We start from the raw sequence: 13554 nt of genomic DNA, 5'->3' as shown, positions 1-13554 counted from the left end.
AGGAGCAGTAAAGAGCTAAAAAGTCCAGTTTTGAGTTGTCTTAACTTTCGTCAAGATTTATTTTTTCTTGATGAGAGAAAATAAAAATAATGTCTCAAATAATCTCAACAAAACATTATTAGTTGGTAAAACTTTTTCAAAACTTAAGAGTTTGAGTTGGGCTCAAAAGTTTTCTAAACTTTTTCAATTTTACAGTATAAGTCATTTTAGCCTGCTTCATAAATGAGATAAAATAAGTTAATTTAGGCAGAATTAACAGGCTCATGTTTTTTTTCCTCTAATATAGACACAATTTGAATACTTTATAAAAGCTGTACTGCAGATATAAATCTTATGTTTTGCAGAATTTCTTCTTTAGTTAAATCTCCTGTGACCCACCTGTGAGTGACTGATTTAAAGGTTATGTTTTTCTTTCTCTCCTCTTTCTTTCTTTCTTTCTTTCTTTCTTTCTTTCTTTCTTTCTTTCTTTCTTTCTTTCTTTCTTTCTTTCTAGTTCTGTTCATGATTTAGTAAGAAACTGTGTTATGCTTTGGTAAAATAATGCCAGTAGATTGTGCAGGAGAGGGAGGATGGAGGGATGGAGGCAGGAGAGGCAGCGTGAACTGAACGAGGACAGAAAGAGAGAGATGAGGACTGATGTTCAGACTGAAGTTCAGGAGGTCTGCTCCATTAGCGAGTTCAGAGTTCACGTCTCTCTGCTCTGTCTTTCAGAGGTCTGAGAGCCGGTCCTCGGGGGACACTTTGGTCGTTAAGCTCTGTACTTTTAATGAGCGGAGGAAAGGACAGCGTCATTTAATGAAAAGGGGAAAACAGTTTATTTTAGGGCCGGGTTATTAAAAAGGTGTCCAGCTGAGCGGCGCAGGCAGACGAGGCCGGCAGATTCTGTCTGAGCCAGAAATGTGGCGTCACTTTCACACGCAGCACTTGACCCTCGGCAGCACCGACAGTCTGAAGAGCTTTAAATGACTTTGCAGTAACTTTTTCAAACTGAGAATCTTGGCCGTCAGTCTGGAGGCTCGGGTGATGAATCATAAAGTCTGTTGGCAGCACTGGTCCACATTTGTTGGATTTAAAATAGCTTTCCCAGCAGAGCTCACACTACACTACACACACAAAGTATTCATATATATGAAATATTAATTAAATACTAATTCATGTTGTGTATTGGCAAACCAAAACTCAATTTGAAGCACCACCATTAAGATTAGTTTTAAATTGAAATTATAATTTACAGCTGATGAAGCCCTGAGGGTAACTGGGTAATTTTGTCTATTGAGCTTTATTTAAATAACCTCTGTAGATTATGGTTCGATTTTTCCACATTAAATTCTAACATTAATCAAACAGAGCTGCTGCCTTTACTTGCTATATTGTTCCCTCTTTTAAAATGCACAGACTGAACCACGTTACAGGTTTACATGCGACAATTCATCTCAAATAACACAAAAAAAAACTTGAAAAGTTTTTTCAGATACGTTCAGACGATTGAACTAATCAGACAAATTAGATACTTCAACTGACTTTTAAAGCTACTAAAGTGAGTTTTTAACTGGTTATTAATCTGTCTCAATTTATTACTGATGCTTCTATATGACCTACAAGTTAACGAAACCATCAGCAAGATGATTGGCCCTTTATTCTTAAAGGGATAGTTCACACAAAAATGAAAATTCAGTAATTATCTTCTCAGCCTCATGCTGACCGAGAGTTGGGTTTATTTCTCCCCCAAACAATTGAAGTGAATGGTGACCAGTTTTCAAATGTAAAAAAAACAAAAGAATAAAAACATGAAATGCCTCCATACTGCTTGTCTGGTGTAAACCAAGTCTCCTATAGACCCAACATGCCAAGTTGACTTGAAAGACGTCATTTACACCATATTTTAAATCCTGAATCTTCACGTTCACGTGCACACTGTCTGAACTGAGTGTGTGTGTGGTGTGATGGTGTGCAAACAGCATTTCAGGACTTTAGGAGATTTGGATTAAACCAGAGGAGGATTTTTTTTCGGTTTGAAAACTGGTCACCATTCACTTCCATTGTTTGGGAGATTCTGCAACATTTTCCTGTGAAAGTCCAGCGGTGTTTTGTGGACTAAAAAACTAAACTCAATTTTCAGTCAACATGAGGGTGAGGAGATAATGACTGAATTGTCATTTTTGGGTGAACTATCCCTTTAAGTTGCACACACAGTGACTTGAGACTCATCCTCAAAAGACTTTGAAGATTTGTAACAATCTTTATTTTATTATTTTTGTTGTATTAACATTCACTAAGTACAACCTGGGACTGGAACCGGTTCCAGTTGAGATCCAGTTCCAAATTGTCCAGTCCATCATAATTCTATGCTTCTGAGCTTATCGATTCCTTTGATTGACTGCTTCACATCACTAAAACAATAACATCAAACTCCTCTACATTGGTGGAAACTTGCAAAGAGGCAGAGTCATGGTAGAGGGGAAGAAACGGTCCAAAGTGAGGCTTAATTTCACAATGAAATATGACAGCAGTGTTTGTTGTAACGTCTGTAAAATGATAACTTCAAGTCAGCGTGGAAACACCAATAATATGCTGAAATATCTTTCTTCTCAACAGGGTCTTAGATTACAGGAATGTCACGTATCTGACACTCTGCACACGAGTGTCACTGCCTCCTAACAGAGCAGCGTGTCAGTTACTGAGAGTAACTGAGCTGTTATAGTAATATTAGCAACATGAAAGACATCATTCACACAATCTTTTTATCTTCACTGTAGATCTTTAGCTTGGAGCCACGTTCACATGCGCTCTGTGTGAACTGGGTGTGTGTGGTGTGACACCGATGTCTTAAATTATCTCATCTACCTTTGATACTTAAAATAGTTTTTCTGATTTTTTACTTCACACAATTAAAATTCTGAATTTTTTAACTTTCAATCCTGTACTTTTCAATTATGACATTTCTACATTTACTAGAAGATCTGAGTGCTTCTTTTATCAGAGCCATATTAACTGAATCAATACTGATGCTGATATAATGTTAGTAAGTTGTACTTAGAAACGTTGTGTCAGTGTTGCGTAGGTCGGTGTGTCAGTGTGAGCAGTAACTGTCATGAAGGTGTAGAAGCAGTGGTGCTTTCAGTGACAGATGTGTGGTACTAGTTTTAGCAGCAACAGTTGGTCTCCAGATTTAATGCATTTGTTTTTAATTTTTGCAGGGAGAACACACAGTTAAAAGTAATTGCACCAGTTAGCTGGCAGCTAATTTACGTCTGCTGTCCCTGAGCAGGTCGACAAAAGATTTCGTTTTGGTCCCAGATATTTTATGTGACGCGAGATGTGACAGTAAGTCATATTCATGAGGAGGGTTCAGGTGTTGGTGTTCGTACCTGAAAGGCTCCCTCCGATATGCTGTGCAGCTGGTTGTTGGCCAGGATGAGGTGCCGCAGGTTCACCAGGCCCTGGAAGTGGGAGTCGTCTAGGACGGTGAGCCGGTTGGCGTCCAGGTGGAGAGCGTGGAGATCCTGGAGGTCGGCGAAGGCGTACGGCCGGATCTGACTGATGGTGTTTCTGCTCAGGGTCAGGTGGATCTGAAGAGGCAGAGAAACAGGAAGTCACTGTGTGGAACGCAAGAAAATTTTCCTAAACTACTTATGTATCCCTCACTTCCATTTTCAGCTGGATTGTTTAGGTGTTTTTGAATGTAAGAAATCTGTGGAGCCCATAAACTGATTTAAAATATCAAAAAGGTTTCTCAGACATGTCAAAAAATATAATAAGGCCTAAATACATTAGTAAATAATTCTGTTAAATATTTAAAATGAAGGTGTAATGTCCCGGAGTGATTGCACACCAAGTGTTTAGGGGGCATTACCGATGCTATAAACAAATAATTTGCCACGCCCCTCCAGTTTATGATCGAGTCACATTCATCATTAAACACATCTGAGCAGATTTGGATGGTTAAGAACATTTAATGCATCTGGAGTTGACTTTTCTTATTCTTATTTTTTCTTTTTAACAGATAATCAAATGAAAATATAAGAGAAATTCTTGCTGCAGGAGCCCCATTCTGAATCACTGCCCCCCTCTTGTAAATCTGGCAAATGTAAAACATGAAGTTATTCCTTTCTGTGCATAGAAAACATTATGTCCTGATGTGATGCAGTTTAGGACGGATCAGCTGCACAGATGAATCCAGCACACAGTTATTCCTGACTGTATATCATCCATTTCCACCAGAATTGCTTCATTTAATGCATCCTTTGGTGCTTTCGTGGCTCAGAATAGATGTATAATCAGCAATTGGAGGTGCATCAGCCTATTTTATGTTGGAAACAAACAAATATATGCCTAGAGAAGTAAACATGAACTCAAGCCAGGCTTTAACAAGCTGCATTAAGACCATACAGCCCAGGAACAAGAGAAAGAAAGTTATTTCCTCCTCAGCTGCAGGCAACCCTGCAGATTAAACTATATGAAGAATATAAAGGGGTCGTCATGAAAAAAGGCGGATACTGCCACAATCAACAAAAACAAAGGAGACGAGTGGCAGAAAAAAACTGCAGACAAAGTAAATGACAAAGTAATGTGATCCTGGTGCACATTGTTTCTCTCATTCCCTCTTTTCTTGTCTATCTTCAGCTGGATTATGCAGCAAAGAAAGCAAAAGCCATTAAAATCATTTTTACAGAAGATACACAAGCTTACTTAATGTCTTTTGTCTTCACAACTTGAACAAAATGAGTGAAGCTGTTGTTGGTTTTTGAAGGCATAAAAATTTGTGAAAAATGATTTTCTTCACTGTTTTTTGTAAATTCATGCTTGGTCACATAGAAGAAGGTCTAAACCTGTGTTTCTGCATGGACAGAAGTGACGTGAGCACAGAAAGACACTTAAGAGAACTGTCTCTGGGGCTTTGTTTCCTTTCAGCTTCAGTTATGGAACAGATCTCTCACTTAAATTAGCCAGACTTATCCAAATAAGCCCGGCTTTTCCTTTATTCATGTTGATAGAACACCTCTCAGATATAAAACTGTGTCTCCAACTCTGAAAAGGTTGACACCTCCATTTCTTTCTATTCCTTTTAAACTTCTATAAGATGATTTAATTGTATACCAGCAATAATTCAGTGAGGTTTCACTTTCATTAAACACCATATACATTTCAGAGTGACACTCCGTCTGTCCTTCTGTTCAGGGAGGTCAAAGGTCAGCGGCTGAGTCATCACCCTGGAGAGAACAGAGACTCGATGTTTCACTTAAGAGCAGTTCAGCAGGTTGGACATTTGAGGCTGCGGGGATTAAACCAGCTGCCAGGCGACAGGATGGCCTTTAAACACCAAACTGCCGCTCTACATTAATAATAATAATAGTAATTAATGCTGGAGTACAGTTGGTCAGCTGAGACGTGGAATAACAGACAGTTCTGTTCTGTGCTCAGTCCGTCCACTGTAGACGTGCACTATACAGTAGGTGTGAAGATGAAGAAATAGATTCTATTAACACCAGAGGAAGAGGTCAATCAACACCCACACGTTTGTAAACCTGTCTTTGGAGAAGCACCACGATAACCGGAGACATCTGTGGCGTTCTGTCACGCTCGCCACCAGATGATTAAAACCTCATTTCCCACGTCGCCTCGTGTGTGAGCAAACATCATCTGGGCTGCTGTGATCACACTGGAGAGGAAACTTACTTTCCAAACACTAAAGGAAGTCTCCAGCTGCGACGAGCAATGCTGATATTTTATTTTTCCTTTTGAGGCGTGTGCAGCGAGGCCCTCCACCTCCGTCACATGATTACGGTGGAATTAATTGGTGAAATTTGAAAGATCTCATTGATTTCACCTCGGTCGATATGTTTGTGTTGGAGGGAGCAGATGTTCCTTTTGTTCTTTTTTGGTTCAGAGTGGGATAAACATTAAAACTCTGAGCAGGTTTATTTCCTCAGAATGCTTAAAACTTCCTCAGACACTACCAAACCATTTTTCAACATCTACATGTTCACCTAATATCCTTTAAATTCTTAACATAGTAATGTCCTAAATTTCCCAGGATGCCACCTGATAGATTTTTGCTTGCTGCCTTCAAACGTGGGTTATAACTTACTGCAGGTAGAGACAATAGCATATTAACTGCAAGAAAACTACAGAAATTAACTTAAAATATTCAGAATAGACTTTTTGTGTCACAGTGGCTGCAGTTCTGCAACAGGTTATAACTCCAGATGTTCCTGTGATTGCAGCCTGGTGAAAACTGCTTTTGGCAAAGGCTTGCAAATAATTTTAGGATGCAAAACATTTCTCTAAGTCCAGGAATGAAATGAAAACATTAAAGGAGTTGTTGGGATTTTTTTTATATTAGGCGGAATGAGTTACTCATTTGTAATTAAGATATTTGATGCTGATTAACTGAAGCTACATCTCCTGCAACTAAAAGATTTCCAAAGAGTAATGCACAGCAGCAGGAGTTACCTCACAAAGCAGCTGAATTTGCAAGAGAATCCATCCTGCCAGGATTTTTATAAAGTGCTCGTGGCTTCTGTGTAATAAACCATCTGGTGCGTCCGGTTTGCAAAAGATGCCACCTGACCAGAAACTCTTTAGGAAGTTAAAGCTTTAGGAACAACCTCATTGCCAGACAAGAATGCTGATATTGGGTCTGGATTATGTTCACACACCATGTTTTTTATGGTATGGTGCAGGTTCAGGAAACACTGTGGTTATGGTAAATAAAAGGCTTCATAGTGAAGGTATGGTTAAAGTTTGTGGTCTTGCTGAAATAACTCACAAACCCGTCTGTCATCTCCTCCTCTATACTCTTACTTTCAGTGTCCTGTGTTGGCACTAAAGGCTCTGGACTGAAGGTTAAGAATAGGAACAAGTGAAAGACGCCTTCTTCTGGATGGCTGATTTCTGCTGTTCTCCAGTTACAGGACCTGCAGAAGCATCAGCTAATGTGTAAACATACCACGAGTAACTCAGACTGCCTTGTGTCCGCCTTGGCCAGTGGAATATAGTGCCGATATTCCACTGGCCAACTCAAGTTGTGCAGGATCAAGGATCACAACCGTTTCAGAGCAATCTATGGCTGCAAGATATCAGGACTGCTTGTGTTTGCAGCACCCATTGACGAGTTGTCGTGGTCCACCATACTTCTGTTGCTGAAATGTGCACGTCTTGCTCATTGTTTACAAACTGTAACAGGGTCTACTCTGGGAAATCTGCTCTTCCAGTTTTTCACCTCAAGTCCTTGCAGTATTCCAGGGAAAATGCTAGCATGGCTGTGTTGTGAATGAAAGCAGTGCAGGGAAAAGCACGTAAAAGAAAGATGGTTTCACTTGGAGCGAGCAAACCAATGATAGAAGACTCCAACAAAGGCTGGAGTCACAACAACGGACACCAAAAACTCCAAAAGTTCCTTTTCATCTATCATATGTGTGTTTCTGATTCTTGGAGATCACGATGAAACTGCTGTCTTGCAAACTTGAATATGAAACATGTTATAAGAGCAGTGGACAAAACAGCTCCTCACCCACCACGCACATCTGGTCTTGCACGATTTTCTTCTTCTTCTGTTGAATTTTATGGCAGTTGGCATTAATAAGTGTTGCATTACCACCACCTGCTGGACCGTCCCTTACCTCCATCCACTGCGGCGTTGTCATGTCATGTGTGAAAAGGTGGAAGATGAAAATGTTCCTGAATTGCAAGTATAAAATGCCTGAAACATTATCACAGTAATTTACAGGGATTTAAGTGTAAAAGGGGCTTCAAGATCACGATTCATCCATGAGTCAGTGAGTTCTCGGAGTGTACATTAATTGTAAGTCATGGTGATGTTTTGTAAGTTGGATGCCCATAATCAGAGTGAAAAGCAACAGTAACATAAATTAGCTTTTATATAACTAAAACAGTGCTTGTTGACTGCAGCAGATCTCTGGCATCCACAAACACAAAAAATCAAAGTGAAACAACAGCGCAGTTGGACCACATCCGTATCAAATTGCTTGGCAGAAACTCTCTCGTATAAATCAAAGTAAACATGGATGTAAAGGCGTTCGGAAGACTGACCAGGCTGGACATGTTGGCGAAGTCGCGGTGCCTCAGCGTTGTGATGAAGTTGTCCATCAGCCTGAGCTCGGCTGTCTGGCGGTCAATGTTGGGCGGGACGAAGAGGAGGCCCGTCTTGGCACACAGCACCGTGTAGGACGGCAGCAGGTTCTGGCAGGTGCACCGCTTCGGACACAGCATGGAGGAGGAGCAGGAGGGGAGGGAGGACAGGAGGATGAAGAGGAGGAGAAAGAGGAGAGGGCAGACCAGCGAGGAGACGACATCCATGGCTACTCTCCTGCTGCAACACAGAAAGAGAGACGGGAGCAGAAAGTCAGTTCATGCATAAAACTCTCAAACTGGTTCCTACTGAGTCTCTTCACAGTCCTGAAAATTAGCCTGAAACACAGATCCAGGACATACCAAAGTAAAGTGAAAGCTCTTCCTGAACCATTTGGAGTAGATATGTGGTTCTGGTCTCTTTTTAAGGGGAAGTGTTTTTTTTCCCCCAACAGTCAGAATCACTCTAAGTGCAACTGGCACTGAGTAACAGACGTTTGAACATCAAACAAGATCAAATTTGATAACAATACCACAGACAATTAACTTTACAGATTTTTCTATGGGCATGTCGTGGTGTATTCCCCAAAAATGCCATTCAAAAACCTCCCAAAACTTCAGGCAGGCACTTCTTGACAACTCCGACTGTTGTTGACTACTGTAGGCTCTGGACAGGACATGGAGGCTCCAACTGGCTCAGGTGAGGTGTCAATCAAAAGGTCAGAGTGTAGTCACTATTTTGACACCATCATATAGCTAATGTTTACATCACAGATGGATTATATGAACTAGATACAGCACCCAAAGATGGCACCCATTCAGTCCAAAGAGAATAGATCATCTGGTGCAAACTTAATTCTACTTCGTGGTTATATGGTCACAGTCTTGGGGTTTATCTGATCATTTCCTGTTTTATTTTATAGTCCTGGTCCTCCCTTGTGTGTCTTGACTTCACTTCCTGTTTTATATAGGTAAGTCATCCCTTGTGTGTGTTTGTTGTTTTTACTTCCTGTCTTGTCCTGTTGGTTTGGGTCTGTTCTGCTGTTACCTTGCTTGAGTCACTGTGACATATACGGCCCACTGAATATCTGCAGTAGTGTTTCCTGCCGCCCACAACTTTACACTGTGATGATATCAAGATGTTTGAGCTTGAGGACATTTTAAAAATATAAAAGTCATAATCGAGCTTCTTTGCAGTTTGAGCTGTCCTGCCTACAGTTTTACAGATGTCTCTTTTATAATGGTGGCTTATGGGGGAAAATGCTTTTTCACTGCAATAATGCAACTTACCACTGGGTGAATATTGGAAACAAGGGTGAATGGCGATCCCCTGTCTAGGTTCATATATTACGTCTATTATTTACATGCTAACTTTAGTTCTGGTGGATAACACATTGAAGTTCAGGACATTTGCTGGCTAATTTGAACCAATACAGCAGTAGTTTGTGAGTATTTATTGATGTAATCATGTGTTTTACATTAAATGTTTTACTGGACCTTTGCTAATGTAATGACACCATTTTTGCCAGTTTTATCGATCAGTGGAACAAAAAGCGACTTCAAAGGTGAGTTGCTTCAGATTTGTAATTGTTTATTGGTGTTGTTGATTGTATCTGCTGTTGTGATTGCATGTTGAAATGTTTTGCATCGACCAAATCACAGTAATGTCAGTACCCACTTAAATGTAGCAGCTGTATAGTTTTGTGCTCAACAGCCCGATGGCCCGCAGGAAGGGAGTTAAAATGAAAAAATAGATAATAAAAGATTTGGTTGAAAGATTTTGCTGTTCGGCAAAGATAATCATCTTCCCCCCACTCAGACTGACTTTACAAATGAAGACTATTCCTCACAGCGACACAGCATGTGAGACAACAGCTGCAGAAAGTGTGAAGTTACAGCTTATATCAGGGCATTTTCTATACTTTTTTTTTTTTATTTTTTTAAATTGCAGCTTATAAGAAACATAAAAAAAATGTTGATGCTTTCTCAGGCTTTGCAGACATGAGGACACCAAAATTTCCAGAAAACAGTGCTATAATAAATGCTTGATGAAAGAGGGGAGGATGGATAAAGAAAGGAAACAGGCGGAGAGGCCGAGCAGGGGGTGACGGTGGCAGAGGGAGTCAAAGAGCGAGGAGGGGAGGGGGTAAATTAATGTTAGGAGTTTGTCAGTGGGTTTTTTCCTTCTTTCTGCTGAGTAAGTTGTCTTGGGAAAGTGAAAATAAACAGCACTTATATCATCAATTAAGCACACTACACTCTCATGATTACAATCTGAGGAGAACATTAGAGAACACAAATTATCCTCTGCCCGGTTGTCTGTCTCACTTCATAAATTTCATGGATGTTTTTTGTGCATAAAAATGAGTCTAAACCAACTTTTCCAGCCAAGGCAATAAAGGAATACATTTACATTGATATTGATTTCTTTCCATTCGCTTTGCACGTTCAGCTCAGTGGAGCCCTGAATAAATTCAAACGAGCTGGGGAAAAATAAAACACAAGCGAGCAGGAGTGACATATGCAAAAGGAAGGCATGCCAACACACACACACACACACACACACACACACACACACACACTCCTGCATGTACACACACTGAAAGTTCCTCTGAGTTAGATGCTGAGTGACTGGAGGAAGGTCGATTGCAAATAACAGCGGAAAGAGACATGCTCTTTTATTTACGGTACTGAAATATTCAAACTGTGCCTCGACTGCAGCGTGGAATACAGAGCAGGAAGTCTGCACGTGTCCTCATAACGGAGCAGAGTGCAGGATATGAGCTAAATGTGAGGAAGTAATGGGAGAGATGTAATGGAATGAGATAAATTCGGTGGAAATGATCGGGAGGATTCAAAACGCAACTGAGACTACACTCAAATGTCAATGGGTAATTTGAAGAGTTGGCACGTGATGGGGGTGTGAGCGCAGAGCACTGGGAGGCAATAATGAGCAACAACTGGAATCCACACATTTGTCACTCGAATGAGAATATTTCAAACCTCGCAGAAGTTCAGTCGAGGTCAATGAAAAGTTTTATTGCTGTAAGGTAAGACATCCACGACTCATCAAGACAGACCTTCACCACAGAGGAGGACAGACAGAGCACCCCCCTGTAAATGTACGGGGCTGGCGGTCTGCCAGAGCTGACGAGGACCCCCGCCAGGCCAGAGGAAATCTTTTTTTAATGTCTCTCCTCGCCTCACACGGAGCAGAGCAAAGAAGGAGAGAGACAGGTGAAGTGAAAATAATGTTTGATAGGCAATAAAAGCTTCCCATCAACTGACCCTTCCTAAGTCCCGCCCCTTTTTCGCTCTGTGCTCCGTCCATCCTTGAGTCTGCAGCCCAGTCTGGGGTGGGCTGACAAAAAGCCCCCTCGAGGAGTCAGAGAAGGTGCAGAAATGATGCTGCAGGATCATCAGCAAACCGTCTGCTTCACTCCCATCGCCGAGGGAACGACGTGATGAAGCCACCCCACGCACCCTCACAGATATTTTTAATGACAGTTCATCCCCCTACATGCTTTCCTGCCTGCGGCCTCAACATCCTCCTACTCGCTTCGTCGGCGTAGGGAATATTCAGTCCCCATGAGCAGAGCTTAAAGTCATGAACTCTCTTTTATTCCATGTGCACTCAGATTGTTTTATTTCTGACTTACTTATTTTAAGGCTTATGTGCTCGATTTTATGTTGCTGCATGTTTGACACATTTCAGGATTCTTAAAATTATGTTTTGTTTTATATCCTGCCTTGTCAAACTTAAATAAATAAATCTAAATCTAAATCTCTGTGTCAGGTTTGTCTGTGTTCAAATTTTGAAGTTGGTAAAAACATTTTTCTGGGGGACTTGTTTAAGCTAACCTGACACAATGGATGATGACAAAATGATTTAAATACGAGATATCAGTAGAAATATTGTAAAATATGACTTTAACTGTTTTTTCATTTAGGTCCAAATGTTCTGCAATATTGTCCTGTTTGACATGGACATGGACTTCTTGTCACTATTCTATGTATTACAAACACTGTCATAATTACTGTATTTCTTGTGATGCTCTGCTCTGTACATGTGACATTTATTGCATGCCTGTCCATCCTGAGTGGATCCCTCTTGAGGTTTCTTCTATTTTTTCCTGTTAAAATGGTTTAATGGGAGTTTTTTGAGGGTTTACAGGACAGGAGGCATCGCACGCTGCACAGATTATAAAGACCCCTGAAGTAAATTGTGACTCTGGGCTATACAAATAAAAACTGACTTGACTAATTAATTAATAATGTAATTTTGATTGTCGGGGTAATTAATTGGTTCGCCCATCGACCACCCCAAAGCAGAGAAACCTTCGGACCGAGTCCAGACAGACACCTCTAAAAATAATTGGCTGTGATCTTGCCACCATTTCTGAATTATACCACATTCACATTCAGCAGAAAGGTTTTAAAACTTTAAAGGACTCCTCTCTCCCGGCCAACCATCTATTGAATTACATCCCTGCAGGTAAAACTCAATAGCACCTACTTGGGCTGCACACTTGACAGCAATATAGGGGGCACAGGCACGGTCCTGATAGTGGGAGGAAAAGTGAAGGCCAGAACTCAGTTCTTGGGCAGGAATTCAGTGTTGCTTGACACGGGAAAGTCAGAAACTCGTGGTATCCAGCTTATTCCAATGCCACTTCAATTACACTGACACATCCCAGCACATACTGTGGCCCTCCCAAGTTATGGAAGATAAAACTTCAGGTCTCACACAAGTAAATTGATCAGAGTGGTCTCGGTCCAGAGAGCACATAAGGAGGAACCACTTAATGCAGCCAAACTGGCTCCCTGTGGAGTCCACAGTGACACAGTTAAAACTCTGTCAGGTTCACAAAATTGTAAATGGTGCAGTCCCAAATTACTAATGAAACATTTTGTCGCAGGTCAGAGAGGCCCAGTGGAGCAAATCTGACATTGGTGAGAATCAGAAGCCAGATGGGTAAAAACTCTCAGATACTCGGGCGCCCAGGACGGGAATAAATAGCAATAAACAGATGAGAGCAGATGCAGTAACGTTAAAAGTAAAACTGAAACACTCATTGTCAGATACTTTAGGCTGTTGTCAGTATAATTCTTGTTGTGAATATTTCCTATAAACTGATTTTTTGTGCTTTTATATGCCACTACAGCCGTAATCCATGATCTGCATTTGCAGGTATGTGGATGCAGAGCTGGAGGAGGAGGGGGGCTCATTTTCAACTCACGAGTTTCATGCCTCAGACCAGCCCACTTTAGTTCACAAACTCAGTTCTACAAGGGTGCAAAAACATGCAATCCACCCTCAGTTTATTACTTTGCACCTTCAGTTGAAACTTGAATAATAAATGCAAACTGTGAGGTGGTCGGTCACACATCTGTGGTGTCCGCAGGTGATCTGGACTCACGGGGTTCACAGACTGTGTGTTTCCATGCAGGTGAATATAGATC

General features: G+C 41.0%; 1 protein-coding gene across 2 annotated transcripts in view; it reads right to left on the bottom strand.

Moving 5' to 3' along the window:
• LOC146328576 (leucine-rich repeat and fibronectin type III domain-containing protein 1-like protein) overlaps window positions 1-13554 on the bottom strand; it is a 431073-nt gene that overhangs the window by 70954 nt on the left and 346565 nt on the right. Inside the window, exons 6-7 of one of the 2 annotated variants that reach the window (XM_084717612.1) lie at window positions 8053-8332; window positions 3369-3569 (exon numbers count right to left, since the gene is read on the bottom strand). In XM_084717612.1, the coding sequence (XP_084573738.1) occupies window positions 3369-3569; window positions 8053-8319 (468 nt within the window). In that variant the 5' untranslated portion in view covers window positions 8320-8332. The remainder of the gene's footprint in view (window positions 1-3368; window positions 3570-8052; window positions 8333-13554) is intronic. The other variant, XM_084717613.1, reaches the window with a different exon arrangement.

Source organism: Lutjanus erythropterus, chromosome 4 (assembly GCF_056507025.1).
Source record: "Lutjanus erythropterus isolate fLutEry1 chromosome 4, fLutEry1.hap2, whole genome shotgun sequence".
In the NCBI taxonomy this organism is placed as follows: Eukaryota; Metazoa; Chordata; class Actinopteri; order Lutjaniformes; family Lutjanidae; genus Lutjanus; species Lutjanus erythropterus.
Note: the sequence above shows the minus strand (reverse complement) of the source record. Positions and strands in the feature narration are given on the sequence as shown.